We start from the raw sequence: 24,929 nt of genomic DNA on the forward strand, positions 1-24,929 counted from the left end.
TACCATTGGCAACGGCGGCCTCCCCCAAAGTCGGCGTGGCACGAAAAGGAGGGACTTCCCGGCTCTGGGAGCAAATGCGCATGCGGCTGTCGGCCGGTCACAAGGCACTTCCTGTCGCGTGATCTTGAGGACCAGTAAAAGTGCATGATTCCAGGGTCACGTGCGTCGGTTGCCATTAGCAACCGGAGGCTTCTAAACAACCCGCCTTCCCTCCGCGTCCTCTGCGGTCCAACTTCCCTTGGAGACGCCGGGCCTGGCGAAGCTGCGCCTGGCTTCTCCCGCTTTTCCAGACCGCTGACTCCTGTCCGCCGCCATGGTGAGTAGCCGGCCGGGTAACGCCGGCCCGCGCCGAGGAGAGATGCAGAGCCGGGACCCCGGAGTGATGCCCTGGCCTGCAGCGGGTCTGAGTCCGGCCCTGGGCCTCCCTGAGGAGGGGAGGCTGCGCCGGGTGCGAGAGGCTCTGTTAGCCTCGGCCGAAGCCCTTCCGGGATAATCCTAGGTGGAGCCCTCTCCTAGCAGCCGCGCTCCGCCGCCTCGCTTCATTCCTCGCCCCTGCCTGAGGTGCCCCTGCCTGAGGTGCCCGGGCCAAGTCACTCTTCACAGGTGGCTGACGAAGAGAACTGGAGGGAACCGGCTGCCAGCAGAAGGCTCAAAGCGGGATTCTCATTCGATTCCAAAAACTCCAAGTTTATGCGCTCGCAGACGCACGCACACACACACACACACACACCCCACACCCCCACCCCCTTTGGCAGCATTAATTATGTTAACGAGCCGAGGACGAAGAACGTGATTGAATACAACTTCTTGATGTGAGAGTGACTGTAAGAGTCCCAGCCCCTATTTTATAGCTGTGAAAACTTGAGTGACGTTTCTTGTGTTTTGACCTGTTCAAAAGAAGGCACGTTTTTCCTGTATGCTAGAACATATCCCATGAATCACTCCAGCGTATATAGAATGCCAACTTATTTTTTTTTTATTTCTGCTTTATAACAAAGTGAATCAGTCATACATATACATCTGTTCCCACATCCCTTCCCTCCTGCGTCTCCCTCCCTCCCACCCTCCCCATCCCACCCCTCCAGGCGGTCACAAAGCACCGAGCCGATCTCCCTGTGCTATGCGGCTGCTTCCCACTATCTATCTACCTTATGTTTGGTACTGTATATATGTCCATGCCTCTCTTTCGCTTTGTCACAGCTTACCCTTCCCCTTCCCCATATCCTCAAGTCCATTCTCAAGTAGGTCTGTGTCTTTATTCCTGTTTTACCCCTAGGTTCTTCATGACATTTTTTTTTCTTAAATTCCATATATATGTGTTAGCATACGGTATTTGTCTTTCTCTTTCTGACTTACTTCACTCTGTATGACAGACTCTAGGTCTATCCACCTCATTACAAATAGCTCAGTTTCGTTTCTTTTTATGGCTGAGTAATATTCCATTGTATATATGTGCCACATCTTCTTTATCCATTCATCCGATGATGGACACTTAGGTTGTTTCCATCTCCGGGCTATTGTAGAGCTATTATAGAGCTGCTATGAACATTTTGGTACATGTCTCTTTTAGAATGCCAACTTAAATAGCAACCGTTCTTAGAAGAAGGCACAGTACTGAAGTGTTCAGAAAAAAAGATGACTCCAGGGTTGGGGGCACCACTGAAATGGGCTACTAAAATACCTCAGCAACCAGAATTGCTATTTAGCCCACGCTATGTCCCAAGCACTCTCTTGCAGCTGAGGGTACAGCTGTGAACAAAACAGACTATTCCCTACCCTGCTTGAGCTTGTCCCTCTCATTCTCTTGATTTCCCTAAAATATCAGGAACAAGTTGAAAAAATGATGGTGATGTCACAAGAAGGTTGACATTTGCTCCCATTCTGTCTTCTGTAATTCCTTTCTATCAGTTTGCTTAACGACTGAGGTTTTGGAGTCAGGCTCAGTTTCTTCATTAGTAAATTGCAGATAATAAGTATACTTGGGTTGTTAAAATGATAAATGAGATAATGCATATAGAACAAATAGCCCAGTACCTGTTAAAATATTAAGCATTCAGTATATAATAGGTTTTATTAGATTGTGTTCATTTTTATCATTACATTTTCATCCTTATACTTCTCATGGTAAAGCTGTATATGGACTTTGGGGTATGGTCAGGAATAGGGAACCATTTCTGGTACCTTCACCACTCTCCCCTCACTTTATGGCACAATTTCAGGACACTAGCTTGGCAATGCTCTGGTAGGATTCTTGCTCTGTGTTTTAGCTATTTTTTTTAATAGAATCTTTCTGCAACAAAATTCAGACAAATTCTGATTTCCCTATTTGGATACCTCCCACTATCTCTACATATTTTACAGGTGATCATCATATCTTCTCTGATTTAACAGCTGACAAAACTGGTGTCAGTGAGGTTGTGATTTGCTAACAGAAAGTTGCATAGCTAGGCTTAAATTTGGTTTTTAATCCAGTGCTTTCTCTACTTACACCATACATCAACCCATTCCGTTTTCTCTCTAATGATGTGATTCGTGTACATATAGTGTACATATGTGCGTATGGGGAAGCAAAGGTTTATGAGTGCTGTTTCCTGGGCTAATGCTGTTCCTCCTACTGAACTCAGCTGCTTATTTCTGCTCCCTTTCTTCATCCATTTTAGAGGAACTTTTCTGTCTTTTGTCCTAAAGTTCATCCTCAGTTTTTGTAATTTTTTTGTTCTTGGTCTTGGGACAGTCACGACTTTTCTTGACTGAAGAGAAAATAATTAACAGATTTGAATTGGCCACTTACTCTGCACAAGGTACTGTACGAGAAGCTGTGTGGTATAAGAAATGAATCAGGCCCTCAGGAGCTTACAGTCTACTTGAAGGAGCAACACCTGGAAAAAAAGACTACTAATAGTACAAGGTAGTAATTAGTCTGTGGTGTTGCCAAATGAGTAGCAGAGGTGATATGTGCTAATTTTTGGAGGAAGGCATAACTAGAGTTACTGAGGGCATATTGGGAGGCTTCACAGAGTAGATAAAACAGGTTTGGTCTTGAAGGATGGGTAGGAATTTGGTGATTTTCTGCAGCATGCTCGTACTGGCTGGTGAGAGCCAATCGTGTGCATTTCTTCTCATCTCTGTATTCAGTGACATTACCTTAGTAGCTTGAAATCAGCCATGCTGGGAGTTTTTATACCACAGAAATCAGCAAGGGCCACAAATCAGTTTCATACCCCCCCACCCAAAAGCCTGTTGTTAAGCATTTACCAGCACACCACTGGGTTGGGTTCAGATTCTTGAATAAGAATGGGGAGGTACTTTTAGTCAAGGATTGGGGTAATGAGAGTGAAAGTATAAGCAGGAAATGTTAAATCATGCTTCTGATGAGCAGACTAGTCTGACTGAAGTAGAGTGTCCTTATGGTAGAATCCTGGGAAACGGGGTTAGAGAAAGAGTTTGGGAGTATGGAGGCCTTATGAATTTAATACTATAAACAAGGAAGAATAATTGAAAATTTGTTTATGGGATTTTTTTTAGCAAGATGTGACATTGTTTTGAGTTATTTCCAATTGTAGGATATTCTTGCCCATACTTACGTGACTATAAGAGATAACATCTTTTCTAATGTAGGTATTCAGTTCTTTTTTCAAATGCCTGGTGGAGATCTGTCTTGTCACAACTCAGGTGCATATGCAACTATAACATGTTTGTGTTCTTTTATTTATTTAAACTCTGACATTTTCCAAAAAGGATTTGAAACAGCCAAGTTGAGTGGGGGCTGTGGAGTTAGACTGCCTGGTTCAGATCCCTGCTCTCCCACTTACCTATTTCAGTAGCATAGAAAATCTTTCTTCTCTGTATCTCAGTTTTCTATCTGTAAAGTAGGGTTTTTTAAAAATTAATTAATTTATTATTTATTTATTTTGGCTGCTCTGGGTCTTAGTTGTGGCGTGCAGGATCTAGTTCCCCGACCATGGATCGAACCCAGGCCCCCTGCATTGGGAGCACGGGGTCCTACCCACTGGACCACCAGGGAAGTCCCTGTAAAGCAGGTTTATACTACCTTTATCATAGGGTTGTATTGAGGATTAAATGAGGTCATGCCTGGCACATTGTAACCTCTGAATGACTTTTAGCTGTTATCATCATTACTATTATTATTTCTAATGTTCGTCATTAGTTTAGGGAGTTGGCTAATAATCAGTATAAACCAAAACGTAAGAAACGTCTTTCCATTCATGTTGTCTAGCTCTAAGGCAAGATCTTAGTTAATCAAATAAGGTAAAATCATGAAATTTAAGGTAAGTACATATCTCAAATGTGTTGGTTTACATTGGTCAAAATACCTCAACTGGTTGTTCTGAAACATTAGTCTACTGGATAAATGACCATTAGAGAACATCGTAATATCTTGGGTAATTCTTAAATTATTGAACTTTAACATCCTGAATTGTAGAAATATTAAAAACAATGTGGGGGAGAAAAAGACTTGTTAGAGCCGTTCATCCTGCGGTTGGGGGTACACGTCTGTAGGCCAGCCTGTTATATTTGAGAGTCAGATGCATATAGATAACAGTTGACACCTTGAGATAGATCATGTCATCAAGGAGAGGATATAGAATGACAAGAGTAAGGGTCCCCAGGCAGGGCCCTGGGAAGTACAGCTACTTAAGAGGCAAGCCCAAGGGGAGCCTACAGATGAGATCAAGAAGGGAGGTGGGGTTAGCAGCCAAAGTATGGAGCAGGTCAGTGGACAGAAAAGCATCAGCCACGGTAGTTGGATTTGTTATTAAGAAGTTGCTGGTGAGCTTTGCAAAGGCAGTTTGAACAGCATATAGAATGGAGACAGCAAGAGTAGAAGGGAAGTAGAGAAATGCAGCAGTAGCTGGAGGGAATTTCCGGTTTTGTATTTTTTTAGCATGAGTGAGATTTATGTACACAGTCTTCTCTATGGTCCGAGGGGAAGAAGAAACCTATAGAGAGTTGAGACTGGGAATAATTGGTTCAATAAAGTCCCCCAGGAGCTTGAAAGAGAACAGATTAAGGCCACGATGGCCTTCAAAAGGAGGAACTCTCTCAGTTCACTTGTCAGGCACATGTCTGTTGTGTGCCAGGCACTATGAGTCGTCCTGGGGATACTCAGGGAACCAGAGGGACAAGGTCATGGCCCTTGTAGACTTCTGTTCTCAGGGAATGGAAACTGCTGAGAGGAGGTAAGGATGTATGTAGATGCAGCAAAGCCATGGTGTGGGGCTTGGGGGGTGAAGGAGGTCATGCCCAGTGACCTTGAGAATGAGAGTTAGACCTTTGTCTCCCATAGACAGGTTATTCTTAAAATAAAGATAATCCTGACTTATTCAGTCCCCTGCATTAGATGTTCACTTTTATAATTTCCTTCTTTAATTTTCAGTATAGCTATAAAATGAAAAAGCTTCATTAATTTCTAGCTTATAGTTGTCAAGCTCTCATCTGGTTTAAAATCAAGACCAAATAGTGGCTGTTTCAAAACCAAATATTTTTTAAAGCTGTGTGAGATGGGATAAGGTTAAGTTGCTGTAATAGAGATTTAAAAAAAAAAAGAAAAAAACCCAGTACCTTAAAGAATACAGAAGTTTGGGCTTCCCTGGTGGCACAGTGGTTAAGAATCTGCCTGCCAATGCAAGGGACACGGGTTCGAGCCCTGGTCCGGGAAGATCCCACATGCCGCAGAGCAACTAAGCCCATGAGCTACAACTACTGAGCCTGCACTCTAGAGCCCATGAGCTGCAACTACTGAGCCCGCGTGCCTAGAGCCCGTGCTCCACAACAAGAGAAGCCAATGCAATGAGAAGCCCATGCACCGCAACAAAGACCCAACTCAGCCAAAAATAAATAAATTTATTAAAAAAAAAAAAAAACTGGGCTTCCCTGGTGGTGCAGTGGTTGAGAGTCCGCCTGCCGATGCAGGGGACGTGGGTTTGTGCCCCAGTCCGGGAAGATCCCACATGCCGCGGAGCAGCTGGGCCCGTGAGCCATGGCCGCTGAGCCTGCGTGTCCGGAGCCTGTGCTCCACGATGGGAGAGGCCACAACAGTAAGAGGCCAGCATAACGCAAAAAAAAAACAAAAAAAAAAAACAAAAAACTAATATTGTAACAAATTCAATAAAGGTTTTAAAAAAAAAAGAATACAGAAATTTATTTATCTCGTGCTTAACGGCCCTCTCACTGCTCATCACAGTTAGGTACGAGGTCAGTGCTGCTCCACAAAGTTGTTCCAGGGATACCAGTCCCTTTCAGCTTGCCGCTCCCCCAGCCCCCAGGGCATTGTGCTGTCCGCATGGTTCAGTGGAGTCACCACCCCCAGGTTTCAGAGAAATAGGGTGTGGCAAAGGTGTGCCCCGTGTCTTAAGTCCCAGGCTTTAGAAATAGCTCTTATTCTTCTGCTCACATCCATTGCTGAGAAGTAGTCATGTGGCCACACCTGACTTCACGGAGGGCTGGGGAGTGTTTTCTAGTTGGGCAGCCATGTGTCTGGGAAGATGGGAAGAACAGAATTTAGTGGACATCTACCAGTCTCCACCACAGTATAACCTGTATGTTGTCATTGTTGGTTCCTTTATTATATCTTCAAGACTAACAATTAAATTCTTTTTTTTTTCAGGCAGAGTTGGGTCTAAATGAGCACCATCAAAATGAAGTTATTAATTACATGCGTTTTGCTCGTTCAAAAAGAGGCTTGAGACTCAAAACTGTAGATTCCTGCTTCCAGGACCTCAAGGAGAGCAGGTATCAGAGAATTCTAAGGAAACTCAGTGGGAAGGAACATGGATCCCTTCTGGTGGCCAGTATGGGGGTGCTGTAGCAGAGAGGCCTTACAAACCATTGCCAGGATATCATGATCAATTATTCATTGAGAGCAGCTACACTAAGCCTTATGGATATGTGAAACTCAAGAAATCAGATTGTGGTGGGAGCAATCTATTACTAAACACGCATATAATGATAATTGAGGGATTGCAAAGTTTCAGAAGGGCAGTCAGGAAATTGTGAAGTGCTTGTGGGTTACTGATTGGCTTGCTGTATTAAAGATTCCAGAACCTTAATTACTTGAGTTATTAATTAAAAGATTAGAGCCATAAGACATGGCAGTTAGCAAGAAAACACCTATGCAGTTTATGTTGAAGAATTAGAAGAAGAGAAAACAGCAGGAAACCATGAAAAGCTTGCTGACTAGTACCAAAATTATTAGTTGATTTGTAGCAAGAGATGATAATTAGTTTAGTTGGACCAATAGTGGAAGATAATAAAAGTCCATAGAAAATTTAGTAATAGAGGATAATAGGGAAGCCAACCAAAAGGACTGAATAATAAAGAGACATCAGATTACTTGGGGATCAGATTTTGGCACACTTAAATGTCAAGACATAAATGAAAACGGTCTCCAAGTGATCTGTAACTGTGATAAAGTCATTAATTTCACTCAGTAGCAGAGACCCTCAGCTGTAGACTGTTACCTGTTCGATCCATTATTCTAATCTGATAATCTGGCTTCCTAACCCACAGCAGAGGTAAGCAGCAATCTGATTGGTGAGTCTGTGAGACAGCCAGAGAAGGTACCCATTATTTACTTTACACATTGGAGTACCTTAACTGCTGTTCATAATAATGAACTTGGGTTGCTCAAAAAAAAAAAACATTTTTAAGCAGATTTGCTTTGTTCTATTAAAGAATATAGAAAGATTGTTAATATATTTAATAAGGACTTGCATCAAAAATAAAGTTTTGGTTTTTTTAGAGTGGTTAAATTCTGCTGGGTAAATGAAACGTTAAAGAATGGTAAATCAAATAAAAGTTTGGTGTGACTCCCTTCATTATGTCCTTTTGGAATGATGGAGAAGATGACCTGAGGTCGGGGCTGTAGCTCTTCATCTGCTGAGCATCTGAGGGATAAAAGGCTTTGAGGCTGGAGGCAGGGAGCGGAGGAGACTGTGTTACCATAAAACTGTCATCGATCGTAGGAGGCATGCGTGGAAGCTTTCTCAAGAATTCAGCTGTTGGGCATGTTCCTGAGATTGTTGGAAATGATTGTGGAGTTGGGACCATGGGCAAGTCACCACCACCTTCTGAGCCTGTGTTCCATCTGTGAAGTGAGGGAATTGAAAAAAATGGCTCCAGAGTTCCCTTCCAACACAAACGTTTTCTGTGGAAGAGTTGATCTTTAATCCTTTTGATGATGTTTGTTTTTAATGGAGGTTTAATGAAGTTAGGGGTTTTTTTTCTTTTGGGTCTCAAGAATGCTAAGAGAAGCAATATATAATTACCATTGATTTTCTTATAGGCATTTACTAACATGTGAATGGTCATTCAGTCATCGAAATGCTAGACAAATGATATAAAGAAAGGAGAAATTACACCTCTCAGGTGACTTATGAAATAATTAAATGTGATAAAACTAATTTTAGGGGAGATTAAAGTAAAAAAGTTTTTCACTGAAAAGCTAAAGAAAAAAGTAGATAGTTTGGGGAATGTTTCTGAGCACGTACTTGTGTTAAAGAATGTGCACATTTGAAGAGCGAATCACAGTTTAATCATTTAAATAGACATCAAAAATTAATTGAGCTTAAATTATTTTCAAACTGTTTTATTAATAAAGAAGATAATTTCCAGAGGGACTTTCACTAAACCCTTTAATCCCTTAGATCAGGGGTCCCCAACCCCTGGGCCATGGACTGGTACCAGTCTGTGTCCTGTTAGGAACCGGGCCGGACAGCAGGAGGTGAGCGGCGGGCAGGCGGGCGAGCAAGCGAAGCTTCATCTGTATTTACAGCCGCTCCCCTTCGCTCACATTACTGCCTGAGCTCCGCCTCCTGTCAGATCAGCAGCGGCATTAGATTCTCATAGGAGCACAAACCCTACTGTGAACTGTGCATGCGAGGGATCTAGGTTGTGCTTATGAGAATTTAATGCCTGATGATCTGAGGTGGAGCTGAGGCAGTGATGCTAGCGCTGGGGAGCAGCTGCAAATACAGATTATCATTAGCAGAGAGATTTGACTGCACAAGGACCGTAATAAATCAGTTACTTGCAGACTCATATGAAAACCCTATCAGTGAGTGGCAAGTGAAAACAAGCTCAGGGCTCCCACTGATTCTGCATTACGGTGAGTTGTATAATTATTTCGTTATACATTGCAATGTAATAATAATAGAAATAAAGTGCACAATAAATGTAATGAGCTTGAATCATCCTGAAACCATCCCCCCACCCCCCGGTCCATGGAACAGTTGTCTTCCACAAAAGGTTGAGGGCCGCTGCCTCAGATGACATGGTGTGGGTTTCTTAGTTTTCTCTTACTTTGTAAATAGTTGTTGTTGTTTATCCAGAGGTTTTGGATTGTGGTTGTTTTTCAGGCTGGTGGAGGAGACCTTCACCATAGATGAAGTCTCTGAAGTCTTGAATGGGTTACAGGCCGTGGTCCACAGCGAGGTGGAGTCTGAGCTCATCAACACGGCCTACACCAATGTGCTACTTCTGCGGCAGCTTTTCTCACAAGCTGAGAAGTGGTACCTCAAGCTACAGACAGACATCTCTGAACTTGAAAACAGGTACTAAAATTTGTATCCACAGTTATGACAGTAGAGGCCCAAGCATGAACTTAAAAGTTAGTGAGTATCTTTGCTGCTTTGCTTGGACCTGGTGCGTGAGAAAACTTGGGTAAGGTAACAGAAGAGCATCCAGTTACTAAGTGATCTCTTAGGTGCCACTCAGCATCCTCTTCAAAATGCCCTGTTTCCACTATTCCTAGGTGTTATAAAGGCCTCTGAGATTTATGAGATTGCTCTTAAGGCTATAATTAATTATTCCATATGGTATCCCTGGTTAGCCTGATCAGTATTATAATAAGTCTTCAGAAATAGGTCAACTAAGAAAAAAAGATCATGAAACAGTTGAAAAGTTAATTCAAATACCATAAAATCACACTTAGTAGTATTGGAAGTTTATTTCTAAATAATTGCATTAAAATTATATACTGATCTTTAAAATAGGGAAAGTTTAAAAAAAGTTTTATTATCTGAACTATATCAAAAAGCTCATTAATTTTTAAAAAATATGGTAAAGTCAATGAAATTGAAACTCGGTCTAAGAAAAGTCATGCCAGAGATCTGGAAAGACTGATATTGAGCCCAGGGGCCGTTTGCTAAGCACAGGTGCAGCGCGGCTTGCGGACAGTGCTTAACAACACTGGCTGTGGCCTTGGGTAGGGAAGGAAACCATTTAGCTTCACCAACTCTCAGTAGATAACTGGTGAGAAAACTTTGAGAAACTGACCTATTAAGAAGCTTAGGAGAGTAGTTACTGCCATTCACTCTGTAAGCTTTTGTATAGTCAGCCCCCAGGTACCTTTGCAAATAAAAGGAAATGTTCAGGTGGATCACCCCCAAACCATCTGTCTTCCTTGAGAATTTACCATACTCTTTTTCAGTAGATGTGAACTAATTTTATTTTTCTGAGGCTACTCTATTAAAAATCAGTTTTCCTTGAACCTCTACTAGCTAACAATGTATATTATAGAGCAATTTCCCTATAGCACCTCAAAAATACAGTGTTGACTACAAATTTCAGACATAGTTGTATTAACATTGTAATTTAGTTCTAGCGATTATATTGTACACTCAGTAGGTACAAAATAGTAGGTGCTATGGAGATTCAATTTTGAGTGCATGGAACTTAGGTTCTCGACCATTAGTAACTAAATATTTTTGATGTGGTGAAGTTTTGTTCATCTTGCTCTGTTGTTTCTGGCATGTAATAGATTGGTACCAGTGCTTTTATTCTTCTTTTTCTTCTTTCTAAATTTTATTTATTTATTTATTTGGCTGTGCCAGGTCTTAGTTGTGGCACGCAGGATCTTTGTTGTGGCATGCGGGATCTTTTTTTAGTTGAAGCGCACAGAATCTAGTTCCCTGACCAGGGATCGAACCTGAGCCCCCCGCATTGGGAACACAGAGTCTTAACCGCTGGACCACCAGGGAAGTCTTGCTTTTATTCTTCTTGTGTGTATGATACAAGTCTATTCTAAACAAATATTTTTTCATATTTGTTTTTGTCTTCAAGAGAATTATTGGAACAAGTTGCAGAATTTGAAAAAGCAGAATTTACATCTTCAAATAAAAAGGTAATTTTTGGTCCTTATCAGTCCATACCTTAATAGCCAGTGTTTAAAATCCTCAAGTTGCTCAGAGCATTCAGAGATTAAAGTGAGAACTCTCAAGGAAAAGCATTCAACTCAAGATCAGAATTCCAAGCTTGCCTCTCAGATTTTTAGGTGAAAGAAGATAAGTTTTGGAAGTAACTATGAAAAACTTGTTTTTGTCTACTACCTCACACACGCATGCGCACGCACACAACATCCCTGCAGTCCACCCGCCTCCCAGCCATGCAAGCTCTTCACTCAGATGATGCGGAACACAGGCTTTGGGGGCATGCATCCTGGCACTGTCACTCCTCAGCTGTGCGACCTTGAGCAGGTTACCTGAGATGGCTGAGCCTCATTCCCCTCATCTGTCAAGTGGAGACAGTACTAGTAGTTACCTGCTTGTCTCTTTAATCATTCTCATTACCTGCAGTGACCACTTAGCATTCCATTGTGTAGATGCACCATAAATCCTCTGTGGTGTTACATGATAAAACACTGCCAAGATCAATCCATGAACATACACGTACAAAACAATTTTCTAATTATTCCTTTGGAACATATTTCTAGCTAAGAAATTTCTAGGTCAGAGGGCATGAATTGTTTTGTTTTAATGCATATTGCTAAACTGCCAGAATGTTTGTGTCAAGTTACTCATCTGTAATGTAGTTTACCTAAATCCTCATCATTATTACAGTTTTTCTGGGGTTCATGCAGAAATCTCTGTTTTAGCTCCCACAGTTTAAAATCCCAGTCCCTAGATACTAGGATCTTTATCGGCTCTGGCTTTGAGTACCTTCCCTCCCTCCTTTCTCTTCCACCTGTTTTTTGGGTTTTTTTTAAAGATACAAGGAGAATGGGTTTCGTTTTTATCTCTAATTTGCATTGGGCACTGTGGGCCAGGCACTGTCCTAAGCACTAGGGTGTAGCAGAGATCCAAAGCAATGAAAATCTAGCTGACATCTCAGTGAATATGTTTACACAGTGTCTTCCACTTAGAAAGTACAAGAGTTCAGTGATTACACGTGTTTTATTCAGTGGTGATTTCAGTTTGGTTTCTTTGTTTTGTTTCAGCCCATTGTAGATAACATAAAGCCAAAACTTGCTCCACTTAACGAAGGTGGAACAGCAGAACTCCTAAACAAGGTAATGTTGCCATCATTTTGAGAAATGGCAAACTCTCTAAGGATGTATGCTCACTGCCTACCCAGCTCTAGGGTAGAGAGACTGGGTGGAAGGTGTTGATTCAGGCTTTGGTCCACTGAGGGTAATTAGCCCATCACAGTAGTTGTACTTAATGGTACCTGGTGGGCCAGAAGAGGGCACACTTAACTCCCAGAGAGTCTGAAGCAGCTCTTGATTGCATCTTTTCATAATGAAGTGAAGAGCATAGAATTTTGTAAAGTGTTTATTGATGGGCATTTGAAGTTTATGAGCTGTAATAACAATGAAGGGATTTTTTAATTAAGAGGTTTATAAAGATTAATTACTGATATACAACTATTTTTCATGACTCTTGTGTTCTCAGCATTATGCTAGAAGATATTGTTACATAAAAAGAAAAGTAATACCTGGCCTTTTGCCCTCAAAAACCTTGTAGTCTCATTGGGAAGGGATAACTAATATTCTAGAAACAGAGACAGCAGACTGCTAACCTGTGTGCCACAGTTGCCACTAACCTGGTGCCAAAGGTGCCACAGGGTGGCAGAGAAGACACATTTCCATGTGGATAAGAGTAGTTGAGTACAGGCTATTGGGTAAGGTGGTGCCTGAGCTGGGCTGAAAGGTGTAGCAGATTGAATTGTCAGAGGGAAGAGAAATGGTATGGCCAGCAGAGGAACAACAGAGTGGGCAGCAGTCAGAGGCAGAGAGGAGGCTGGCATGCCTTGGAGCAGAGTTCAGGCTCTCCAGCTGGGCAATGCTGCACGTGCTGGGGTGTAGTAAGAAGTGAGACCGCACTGACAGGTGATGCTTGTGACAGAGCTGCTGATGAGCAAGGCCCTTGGACCTCAGCTCAGTTGGAACCACTTAGGGGCTGGGCACAGGGTATAGAATGATGAAGATTGTGTCTTGAGGATAAGCGGCAAGTGGTGTACAGTGTAGGCTGAGAACAAACCCAAGAGTTGCAGGATCAGCTAGGTGAGAGATGGCAGGGGAGGGGGACTTTGCAAAAAGGCTGAGAGTAGAGGGCTGAAAAAAGCCTGAGAGACTGCAAAAGAAGGAACTTGAAGTCTTAGAGCCAGAGATGACTCATACGTGTTGAGGTTGGTGGGCTGGGTAAAACTGGAATATTACCAGTAACCAGGGCATGCAGACTTCTGAGCTTTTATGTAATTTAAATTTAATATAAAAATTAAATTTTTAAGTGAAACAAATAATTTCAAGGATTAAAAATACTTTGGCTAACATAATAAAACTTGAATTTACTCAAAAAGGAAATTTTAAGACTTCAAGAAGAGAATGAGAAATTCAAGTCAAGGCTGAAGACCCTTGAAACACAGGTAACCGAGAAATACTTTAACAAAATTATTGAAAGAGTTACTTACAGACTAAATACTGAATGTATTTTGTTTAATCTTGATTATAGGCAACAAATGCATTGGATGAGAAGTCAAAACTAGAAAGAGCACTGCAAGATTTACAGACTGATCAAGGAACTCAAAAGGTGAAATCAGTTTTAGCATTTTCACATTTTCTAGATGATCAAGTTATAAACTTATATTAAGTCTTAGCTACTATTGATATTATGCCCCACAGCCAGCCACTCCCTGAGAGGGAGGCCACCTCTGTAATTCTGCATCGAGACAAACTTGTCCAGGAAAGGCCAGGTGAGAGCCTGCTGAGGGAAGTGGGGGCAGATACACAGCTCATGTGCTTCACATGTCCCAGAGCCCATTGGCATATGAGATATGCTTAAATTTATTTTTTAAAAGTTCTTCTCCCTTTCACTTTGCCCTTCCAATTACAACGGGAAGAAAGGAAGAGTTTTTAGTTATTATTATACAGAACTTATTATTACTTAAGTTGCCCTTCGGTGAGTGTGACAAAACAGAATGAATTTACTAGTCATGCATCTTCTAATCCACCTATATCTAGCTGTGCTTCTGTAATACAGTGAAATCCAGTGAAGTTCTCCAAGCTTGTCTGAATGGAATGACTGAGTATCACTCCACCCTGGAAGTCATCGTGTGCTCAGTTCTGCCTCCTTTGGCCTTTCCATTGAGATTAGATGCTGTAATAGGATCCTGTCAGCAGGACCATTTGAGTGAATTTTCATTGCAGCACTGGCTTTTCTAGTGGTTGTAGTGCCATTGTAAATGTCTCCTAAACAATCCCCAAACTTACTTCATTAGACTTTGGTTATACTTTTTCTATGGAAAATTTCAAACATATACAAGAGTAGAGAGAATAGTGTAATGCACCCCAGGTACTCATCGCTCTGCTTTACCAGTCAATCATCAAGACATGGCCAGTCTGGTTTCATATTTACCTATAGTTTCTTCTCCCTTCCCCCATGTTTTTTTTTTTTTTTTTTAATTAATTTATTTTTTGGGTGCGTTGGGTCTTCATTGCTGTGCACAGGCTTTCTCTAGTTGCAGCGAGCGTGGGCTTCTCATTGTGGTGGCTTCTCATTGCGGAGCATGGGCTCTAGGCGCACAGGCTTCAGTAGTTGTGGCTCACGGGCTCAGTAGTTGTGGCTCGTGGGCTCAGTAGTTGTGGCTTGCGGGCTCCAGAGTGCAGGCTCAGTAGTTGTGGTGCACGAGCTTAGTTGCTCCGCAGCATGTGGGATCTTCCCGGACCAGGGCTCGAACCCGTGTCCCCTGCATTGGCAGGCAGATTCTTAACCACTGTGCCACTGGGGAAGTCCCCACCCATGTTTTTTTGAAGCCAGTCTTAGACATTACATTATCTTATCTGTAGGTATTTTTTAAATAAAAGGATGCTTCTTATATGGCTAAAACAAAAGGAAATATATATGATTTTCAATCATTATATACCAAGGACCATAAATTTCAATCATTATATACCAAGGACCATAAAACAGCTAAATACTCCAGAACAGCTTTAGTTTCTCAAAAGTAAACCAGTTGCCAACATTTTCGGATGATGAATTTGTTTTAAAAGCCATTGAAGGCTTTGCTCCAATTTTACTTTTAAGATTTGGCAAAAGCAAAATGCGTACAGGCCTTCACTAGATGCAGTGAAATAAAATCTTTTTAAAAACCAGATTTCAAAAATAAGGAATTCTTCTTTTGTTGATAGTAGTACTTCGTCTTCATAGTTAGCAATTATAGACCATTTTCCTGTCATTAATATAACTTTTGTCTTTTATAAATTTTATCTAGTTAAAAACATGATCCAGCCTGGAGGGGTGGGATAGGGAGGGTGGGAGGGAGGGAGACGCAAGAGGGAAGGGATATGGGAACAGATGTATATGTATAACTGATTCACTTTGTTATAAAGCAGAAACTAATAAAAAATAAATAAATATAAATAAATAAATAAATAAATAAATAAATAAAAACATGATCCAGGTAGAGAGAAGATCCAGCTGCTTATATTACACTGACGAAGTGTACAAATATGTGCATATCGAATTAATGTAAAAAACTTAAAATCTTGTAAATTCAGCAAGCCATATAATCAGTAAGCATTAATTAGGCTCTCATAATATTGTAAAACATGTCTGTTACATTTTTTGTATAAATTGTATTAATTTTATTATTTTTCCATCTGTATCATTAAAAATTCTTCACCAGGATTTTTTTACCTTGACTTTTCAAAAATGAAGCCTATTTGCCACCCCAACTCTGGGAAACACAATCTTGTCAAATTTAGGATCCTACCTCTCTTGTCCCTCTTTTGGAATTCCAGCAGTTCACAAATCATATTTTATATACTTGGAAATCAGTGACCACTGAGTGTCTGCTGTGCTCAGGACACAGTGCACTGGGTGCTGAGGGTGAACTGGGTGTGCTGGTGACCCTGACTGGGCTGCAGTGGCAGAGAACGCTGGCGGGGGATGCTGACATGCACACGCAACACACAGCATCATCTGTTTCCATCACCTGTGATGCTGAATCTAGAGCAGTTACTATTTAGGATGTCAGCATGAAATCATGTGAGTGTATTTTTCATACGATTTTATAAAGGCCCAAGAGTTGAGTGACTTGGAAAACACAGTTGCTGCTTTAAAGAGTGAGTTTCAGAAGACACTTAATGACCAGACAGAAAACCAGAAGTCCCTGGAGGAGAATCTAGCGACAGCCAAGCATGACCTACTCAGGGTGCAGGAGCAGCTGAGCATGGCTGAAAAGGTCAGATTTGTCTGTTTATATCCAATTAAGTGATGAATGTAGTGTAACTAAGGGAAACGTTGGACAACTACAGATTCACTTCATGTTTTGTCAAGGTATTAGGCAGTTTGTGTTCTAAAGATTTATCATTTGGGACACTGAGATTCTTCCATCTTTGGCACTAAAGTATCTGTGATAATAAAAACCTACACTCCTTCTGTTCTATGGTAAATACTCCACTGAGGGTGGCGTACAGCCGGCACCCTGAGCACCCATTTTGCTGTTCCTGATCAGCCCTCTTACAGGCTGGCAGAGGGATGGGTGGCTTTTTTCTAAAGGGTTCTATACCTTTTTCTTAATTTATATGAGATATGTGGAGAACTGGTTGTTTCGCTTTAGGGGTTAGACTCCTAAGAATATGGGAGCTAAAATGTAATTAAATTTAAAATCCTCCTCTTCAAATACTGGCAGTATTTTGGGATTTGGAGAAAAGAGCATGCTATTTTACCTGAAAATGAATTTACTTTTTCAAATAGATTTCCCATGTCTATGGCATAGTATGTTTGAGTTATTTGCTAATATTGTACTTGGGAAATGTTACTATTTTATTAGCTTCCCATTTGAAAGAATGTATTTTTAAAGTTTGAATAGTCTTAATTTTATATGAGTATATGTTTTTAAAAATTAGAAAATAAAATAAGCACAATATTAGTAAAATTAGGGCAAAAATACATATTTTCATCAAATATGTTATTTCTTTCCTTAACTATTTCTTATTAATGGGCTGACATTTTTCACTATGCAGGAATTAGAGAAAAAATTCCAACAAACAGCAGCTTATCGAAACATGAAAGAGATTCTCACCAAGAAGAATGACCAAATCAAAGACCTGAGGAAAAGATTGGCGAAGTAAGCCATACTGATCCTGCCTCTCGGATTGTCTCCCTGCTGGGTTGATGTCTGTCCTTCATTAAGTCTAACCTTGTGTCTGGAGAGGTCAGGCCGGTGGGGAGTTGCTCTGTCATTCAGTCCAGAAGCCTGTGTCTGAGGAAGGCAGAGGGGCTTTGGCCAGGCCTCATCTGTAACACCCACCAGGGTTTCTTTTCAGGTTCAGCCGAACCTTTAGCCTCACACAGGGCTACACTAGGCTACTCTGGCCGTGGATTCTCTTAGCAGGATATTTGACAGAAACCACAGCAAGCACACAGGGCAGCACTGGGCATTTCTCCTCAGTGGTGTCCTTGCTGCAGCCCACAACCTGATCATACTGTGCTCTGACATGACAATTTAGGTGCTAGAAAATGAGGTCCATGCGTGGGTGCCAGAGCCAGCATGGCTTAGAAGTTCCATGCCCCACATAGGACCAGTGTCTTTGGTCCAGCCACGTGATGCCCAGGCAGGGGCATGTCCAGGAGGGAGAAACTCAGCTGTACCCAGGGAAGCCGAAGCCATGGTTTCCACCATGGATGTATAGTTGTTCACAGTTCTCCTGGTCCAGATGGAGTCTTGTAATCGGGGTCATTTCTGTCATCAGTGGTTCTGCCTGGAAACTCAGCTGATATTTTACCTTTATCAGGGTTCCAGGGTACCAGAGCTAGAAAGTGAATCCCAGATCATGTTTTTCCTTAGAGAAGAGGGTCTGTTAACCCTGTACTCACAAAGCCATGTCAGCTGTTTGTGTCCATCAGGCCATCGATTAGATAATCACCGCCGAATCCCTAATCTACTATGCTATCACAGATCTAGATGCCACATGTAGAAACTTGGAACCTGAAGGTATCTCAGCAGTTATCTGGTCCATTCTCCACCTGTGGCAGGAATCCCCTGAGTCACCCTCGTCATGCCTTGAATGTATCTGACTTCTACTGTAGCAGTGATTTAAAGTGAAAAATGCAACATTACTGGTTTAGTCACGGGAGGTGTTTCAAGTAAACTTATTTAGTAACAACAACAACAGCAAAAAGTATCATGACATTATGCTGTTAATTTAATATACATCTCTTTCCAGATATGAACCTGAAGATTAAAAACTGAAGAAGATTTCGTCTGGAAGCTGCCACAACATGAAAGTACAAGCTGTTTGTCACCTCAGGCATGTATTTGAAGCAGTTTGTTGTATTCCCTCTCTTTATTTTTCTAATATTTAGACTTTCCTTCTAATATTTAGAACTAGAGTTCCTATTTCAGTTACCTAATTGAGAAGAGAGAAAACCTACTGACTGATTCTGGCCTGTTATCCCAAACTCCTCTCTGCTGAGTGCTCCAGAATCTTAGTTCAAATGCAGTGAGAATTCTTTATAGTAAAGAGGAGGCTTATCCTTTTGCATTAGTGTAAAGAGCACGCCTTTTCAATACATGTTAAAGCTAGCATTGTCTATACTTGTGCATGCCCCAGAGTAAAAATATAGAATTATTAAAGATAGTTATTACAAATAAACCTTATTTTTTAACATGAAATCTAATTTGTTTTCTCTATGTGATCATCAAAAAATATGGATTTATTGAAAATGTGAATACCATCTATTATAGGCATCATTTTTACCAGTTATAATGAAAATTAACAGTGAACATGAGGATTCGGTTAGCTCCTTCAGTCTCTCTAGCTAAATGCTGAGGAGGGTCAGACATTTATTTGCAGCATAACTTATGAGTCCGTATTACTAATGGAGAAGGCAGAGCCATCCTGTACTTATACAGTTGAGAAAGTATCTGGACTCAGAATAAATGTAATCTTTATACTTCAGTTTCCAGAATATTCTTTTAAATTATATGTTAAATGAGAACACTTTTTTTTTTTTTTTTTTTTTTTGCGGTATGTGGGCCTCTCACTGTTGTGGCCTCTCCCGTTGTGGAGCACAGGCTCCGGACGCGCAGGCTCAGCGGCCATGGCTCACAGGCCCAGCCGCTCCGCGGCATGTGGGATCTTCCCGGACCGGGGCACGAACCCGTGTCCCCTGCATCGGCAGGCGGACTCTCAACCACTGCGCCACCAGGGAAGCCCGAGAACACTTTTTTAAAATATAAATTTATTTATCTTATTTATTTATTTTTGGCTGCGTTGGGTCTTTGTTGCGGTGCATGGGCTTCTCATTGCAGTGGCTTCTCTTGTTATGGAGCACGGGCTCTAGGCGCGCGGGCTTCACTAGTTGTGGCTCACGGGCTCTAGGTGCGCGGGCTTCACTAGTTGTGGCTCACGGGCTCTAGAGCACAGGCTCAGTAGTCGTGGCACACGGGCTTAGTTGCTCCATGGCATGTGGGATCTTCCTGGACCAGGGATCGAACCCGTGTTCGATCCTGCAATGGTTAAGAATCCTCCTGCATTGGCAGGAGGATTCTTAACCACTGCGCCACCAGGGAAGCCCCGAGAACACTTTTTAAAAGACCTCTATTTAACATAAAATCAGTTACCAGACCTCAGATTCAACTTTTGATTATAGTTTATTTATTTATGTGCATCTACAGTAACTGCATTTTCAAGAGGTTTTGATTACATTTCCATTGGTCCTGCTTTTTCTTGTATGATTTTGGATAAATCATTAGAAGTTAGGTATCATATCTGCACTTGTGTAATGCAACAATATACTCTAAGGATAAACAAAATAAAGTCCATAAAGCAATAATACCTCAGAAGGAAAGTACTTACTTTTAACACATTATTTAGAAAGTAATTTTTCCCACTTCCAAAAGCAGAGTGTCACACCCTAAATGAATGCCGTCTGCTAAGAAAGGTCATCCCACTTTTACAAATGAAGATTTTATTTACCAAGAAGAGTTTACTGATCCAAGGATAAGGCTTCTTGATATCTTTATTCAAGCTCTTAATACTAGCCTTGAATTTGTTGTTTTTCTTGTAGGTTTTATATTAAAGTACTGAAGGAACAAATGATGAAGGGTAAGATAATTTCCCCCCCAAAGGACACAGAAGGCAGTCTTAAAAAGGTGAATGAATGAGAGAAGGGAGGGGAAAAGATCCACTAACAAGCCAGCACTTACTGCATAGTTGTTCCTCACCCATCCCTCACTATTCAGGTCACTCATTGGGTTCTGTGTCCTTTTAGAGCTTTCACTGAGGGTTCCAGTCTCATCCCATATTTCTTTAGGCAAAAACTGATTCTCTCTCTGAAAACTATTCCATTATTTATGGACCAGAATATTCTATGTAATTCAGAAACAGACCTCCTTAAATGGCTTGTGTATCTTTCAAAAACCATTTATTTTCTCTCTACATGTTTCTTAGTTTGATGTCCATAGGGAAGAAAGTTATGTTGAGAAACCTATGTTGCTAGGTAGAATTTCAACTTGGTTTTCTTTTTTTTTTCTGTAGCAACTTTGAAATATTCTATATATGCAGTTCAGTAATTCAAAAGTATTTATGAAACCTTAAAACCTAAGTAGGCCCTGCATTAAGATAAACAAACATGATATTCTTTGACATAAATTGACGTGATGATTCTTCCACATATAAATACTTTCTGTGCCTGGTTTTGTCACTGTGTGTGTGTGTGTGTGTGTGTGTGTGTGTGTGTGTGTGTGTGTGTGTTAACTCATGTGCCTAGCAAAATGCAATGTTAAATTTTTATTTATTGAATGTTTTCCTAGTCTTAAGATTTATCTCATTTAACCAAGAAAGAAAGCCTTTTTAGTTGCTGTATTTTGGGTTTGTAAGAAAGTTGCCTCAAGTCCTGATTGAACTTTCAGTGTTCTAAGCTGTATAGACTGTGAACTGTGGCTGTTATAATGCAGCTTTAGTTTAGCTTAAATATTCAAGGCTCCTGCTTAATTATGACTCAGACCCTTTATTGACAAAAATAAAATGTAAAGGGTTTTTGTTATTAATTTCTTCTGTTCAATATTTAAGTGTTCATTTTTTCTCATTATGTATTACATTTGAGTCATATTAATGTTTAATGATCATTTGTTTATGTCTTATATAACTCATACGGAAAATATTGCTCTACATTGGATTTGTTATCCTATTTTATAAAACCTTTGCTATTTGTTATTTCCATTCTGATGAGTTGGAAAGGGTTAATAGAGATGTTTACATCTTTATTTTTTTGTTGAAGTATAGTTGATTTACAATGTTGTGCTAATTTCTACTGTAGAGCAAAGTGGCTCAGCCACACACATACACACATTCTTTTTCATATTCTTTTCCATTATGGTTTATCTCAGGAGACTGGGTATAGTTCCCTGTGCTATACAGTAGGACCTTGTCATTTATCCATTCTAAATGTAATAGTCTGCATCCACTCACCCCAAACTTTAGTCCATCCCTTTCCCTCCCCCACTCCCCCTTGGCAATCACAAGTCTGCTATGTCTGCGAGTCTGTTCCTGTTTTATAGGTAGGTTCATTTGTGCCATATTTTAGATTCCACATATAAGTGATATCATATGGTGTTTGTCTTTCTCTGTTTGACTTACTTCACTTAGTATGATAATCTCTATTTGCATCCATGTTACTGCAAATGGCATTATTTCGTTCTTTTCTATGGCTGAGTAGTATTCCATTGTATATATGTACCACATATTCTTTATCTATTCCTCTATTGATGGACATTGTGTTGTTTCCATGTCTTGGCTATTGTGAATAGTGCCACTATGAATATAGGGGTGCATGTATCTTTTTGAATTATAGTTTTGTCTGGGTATATGCTCAGGAGTGGGATTGCTGGATCATACAGTAATTCTATTTTTAGTTTTCTGAGGAACCTCCACACCATTTTCCATAGTGGCTGCACCATCTTACATTCCCACCAACAGTGTAGGAGGGTTCCCTACACTCCAGCATTTGTGATTTTTAGACTTTTTAATGATGGCCATTCTGACCGGTGTGACGTGTTACCTCATTGTAGTTTTGATTTGCATTTCTTTAAGAAATAGTGATGTTGAGCATCTTTTCATGTGCCTACTGGCCATCTGTATGTCTTCTTTAGAGAAATGTCTATTTAGGTATTCTTTCCATTTTTGGATTGGGTTGTTTTGTTGTTGTTGTTGAGCTGTATGAACGGTTTATATATTTTGGAGAATAAACCCTTGTCGGTCACATCATTTGCAAATATTTTCTCCCATTCTATAGGTTGTCTTTTCGTTTGTTTTTATGGTTTCCTTTGCTGTGCAAAAGCTTGTAACTTTGATTAGGTCCCCTTTGCTTATTTTTGTTTTTATTTTTATTGCCTTGGGAGACTGACCTAAGAAAACATTGGTACAATTTATGTCAGAGAATGTTTTGCCGATGCTCTCTTCTAGAAGTTTTATGGTGTCATGTCTTTTGTTTAAGTCATTAAGCCATTTTGAGTTTATTTTTGTGTGTGGTGTGAGGGTATGTTCTAAGTACATTGATTTACATGCAGCTGTCCAACTTTCCCAGCACCACTTGCTGAAGGGATTTTTCCCATTTTATATTCTTGCCTCCTTTGACAAAGATTAATTGACCATAGGTGTGTGGGTTTATTTCTGGGCTCTCTTTTCTGTTCCATTGATCTATATGTGTTTTTGTACCAGTACCATAGTGCTTTGATTACTGTAGCTTTGTAGTATTGTCTGAAGTCCAGCAGAGTTATGCCCCCTGCTTTTTTTTCTTCTTCCTCAGGATTGCTTTGGCAGTTCTGGGTCTTTTATGGTTCCACATACATTTTTGCATTATTTGTTCTGTGAAAAATGTGAAAAATGTCATGGATAATTTGTTACGGATCACATTAAATCTGTAGATTGCTTTGGGTAGTATTGCCATTTTAACAATATTAATTCTTCCAGTCCAAGAGCATGGAATATCTTTCCATTTCTTTGAATCCTCTTTAATTTCCTTTATTAATGTTTTATAATGTTATAATGTTTTCATAAGTCTTTCCCCTCCTTGGTCAGGTTTATTCCTAGGTATTTTTTTTGGATGCAATTTTAAAAGGTACTGTTTTCTAACATTTCCTTTCTGATATTTCATCGTTGTGTAAAGAAATGCAACCTATTTCTGAAGAGATGTTTACATCTTTAAATGCTTGGTGCTTTTAGATATATAGGATTGCCAAAAAAATTGGCTTTAATGATTTCCCTTTGCTTACGTGTAAATACTTAACACATAAAGCTTTGGCATTATAAATTCAAGACATGATTTCTCTCATGTAAGCAAATCTTTCAGAAATAAAAACCATCTCAGCAAAATATTTAGTATTTAGACAAAATAATAGTATTTAGGCAATATTTAAAGAAAATGATTTTCAACACCACATAGAAAAAACATTTCAGTATTTTACAGATAAAAATCCACCGATGTTAAACAAAGCCAAATTAGACTTTGAAAATTATTTATAATTTTTAAAAAGTAACAATATGCCTACTATCAAATTATAGCTTATTAAATAGATTTTCATGAGTACTTAGAAAAGAAACTTATAATCACCAGGAGCCAGCATGGGTTTCCCTAGCAAGAAATCATAGAAGACTAAACTCATTTGTCTTTTACGAGAGAGAGATATGGTATATGAGGATTTCAGCAAGGTATTTGTCAAAGACCTCATGATAACACTGTTGAAAAGGGTCTTACTTGGGTTCTCCCAAATGCAGACTTTGGGATAAGGATTTGGTTGTAGGTAGTTTATTTGGGAAGTGATTCCAGGAAGTCCTGTGGGAGACTGAAGACTTGAGACAAATTGAGAGAGTCACCACTAATACAACTGGGGCTCAGTCCTGCTGGGGACCCCCTGAGACACTAGCAAACATCTCCACATTCTTCCACTACCCCTTTACTAGATTCCCCCTTGCCCTCAGCCAACATTTCTTGTCAGAATTGCTTGCTTAGTGAGCCAGAGCTTCCTCTTTTAGGGGTCTGAGCCCATGATTATTTTGCTCTTGTCGTGCTGTTATTTGTGAAATTTCCCATTTATTATTATCCCCAAGTATCACCAAGAAGCACACCTATGAATCCTGAGTCCAGAAAAACTTCTTCCTGCCTCATTGTGTAGCAACAACCCAAGCTCCTCATCATAATTAGGGTCAGTTATCCTTTGCCAGTATGGTAACTCCTTTTTTTGCCTTCTAGTCCACGGACTTGAAGAGCACCCAAATGGGCAGGCAGCAGTCATAACTTTGGGTCAAGTAGAACCCTTACTGTGTCTAGAAACATGAATCCCCAGTGCCTAAAACTGTGGAATCATGAAACACAAAATCCCCAAGCGAGTAATAAAACGATGGTGAGAGGACCCACTCTGTTTGCACCTCTTGGTTCCCAGAATTATGTGATCTGGTTGTTGGTTCAATATATTGGTTCAATATATATACCATATCATGAAGGACTACACCTCAGCCCCATGGGGCATCATCTGCTATCAAGTAATTCCAACATTTAATAATCTGGCAATTTCCAAGTGATGTAGTATATGATAGGACCAATAGACCTTGTGTCCATGTGCCCATTGTCATACTTCTTTGACTTTAGTCCCTTTCTATGGGTCCTTGGTTTGAGACGACGTTATGC

General features: G+C 40.4%; 1 protein-coding gene across 1 annotated transcript; it reads left to right on the top strand.

The window, feature by feature from the left end:
• The first annotated feature begins 241 nt into the window (after positions 1-241).
• On the top strand, positions 242-18,909 carry LZTFL1 (leucine zipper transcription factor like 1). The gene is made up of 10 exons (XM_079712147.1): positions 242-316; positions 6,629-6,753; positions 9,378-9,572; positions 11,083-11,143; positions 12,236-12,307; positions 13,597-13,662; positions 13,749-13,826; positions 16,303-16,479; positions 17,264-17,367; positions 18,467-18,909. Exons 1-10 carry the CDS (start codon positions 314-316, stop codon positions 18,483-18,485), a joined length of 900 nt encoding a protein of 299 aa, XP_079568273.1. The 5' UTR covers positions 242-313; the 3' UTR covers positions 18,486-18,909.
• Positions 18,910-24,929: the final 6,020 nt, after the last annotated feature.

This window comes from Hyperoodon ampullatus (assembly GCF_949752795.1).
Source record: "Hyperoodon ampullatus genome assembly, chromosome: 10".
Lineage (NCBI taxonomy): Eukaryota > Metazoa > Chordata > Mammalia > Artiodactyla > Ziphiidae > Hyperoodon > Hyperoodon ampullatus.

Excerpts from the sequence above, each read along its gene's own strand:
- LZTFL1 (XM_079712147.1), top strand. Across the intron at positions 6,754-9,377 it reads CAGGACCTCAAGGAGAGCAG|GCTGGTGGAGGAGACCTTCA; the intron begins GTATCAGAGAAT and ends GTTGTTTTTCAG. Across the intron at positions 16,480-17,263 it reads AGCTGAGCATGGCTGAAAAG|GAATTAGAGAAAAAATTCCA; the intron begins GTCAGATTTGTC and ends TTCACTATGCAG.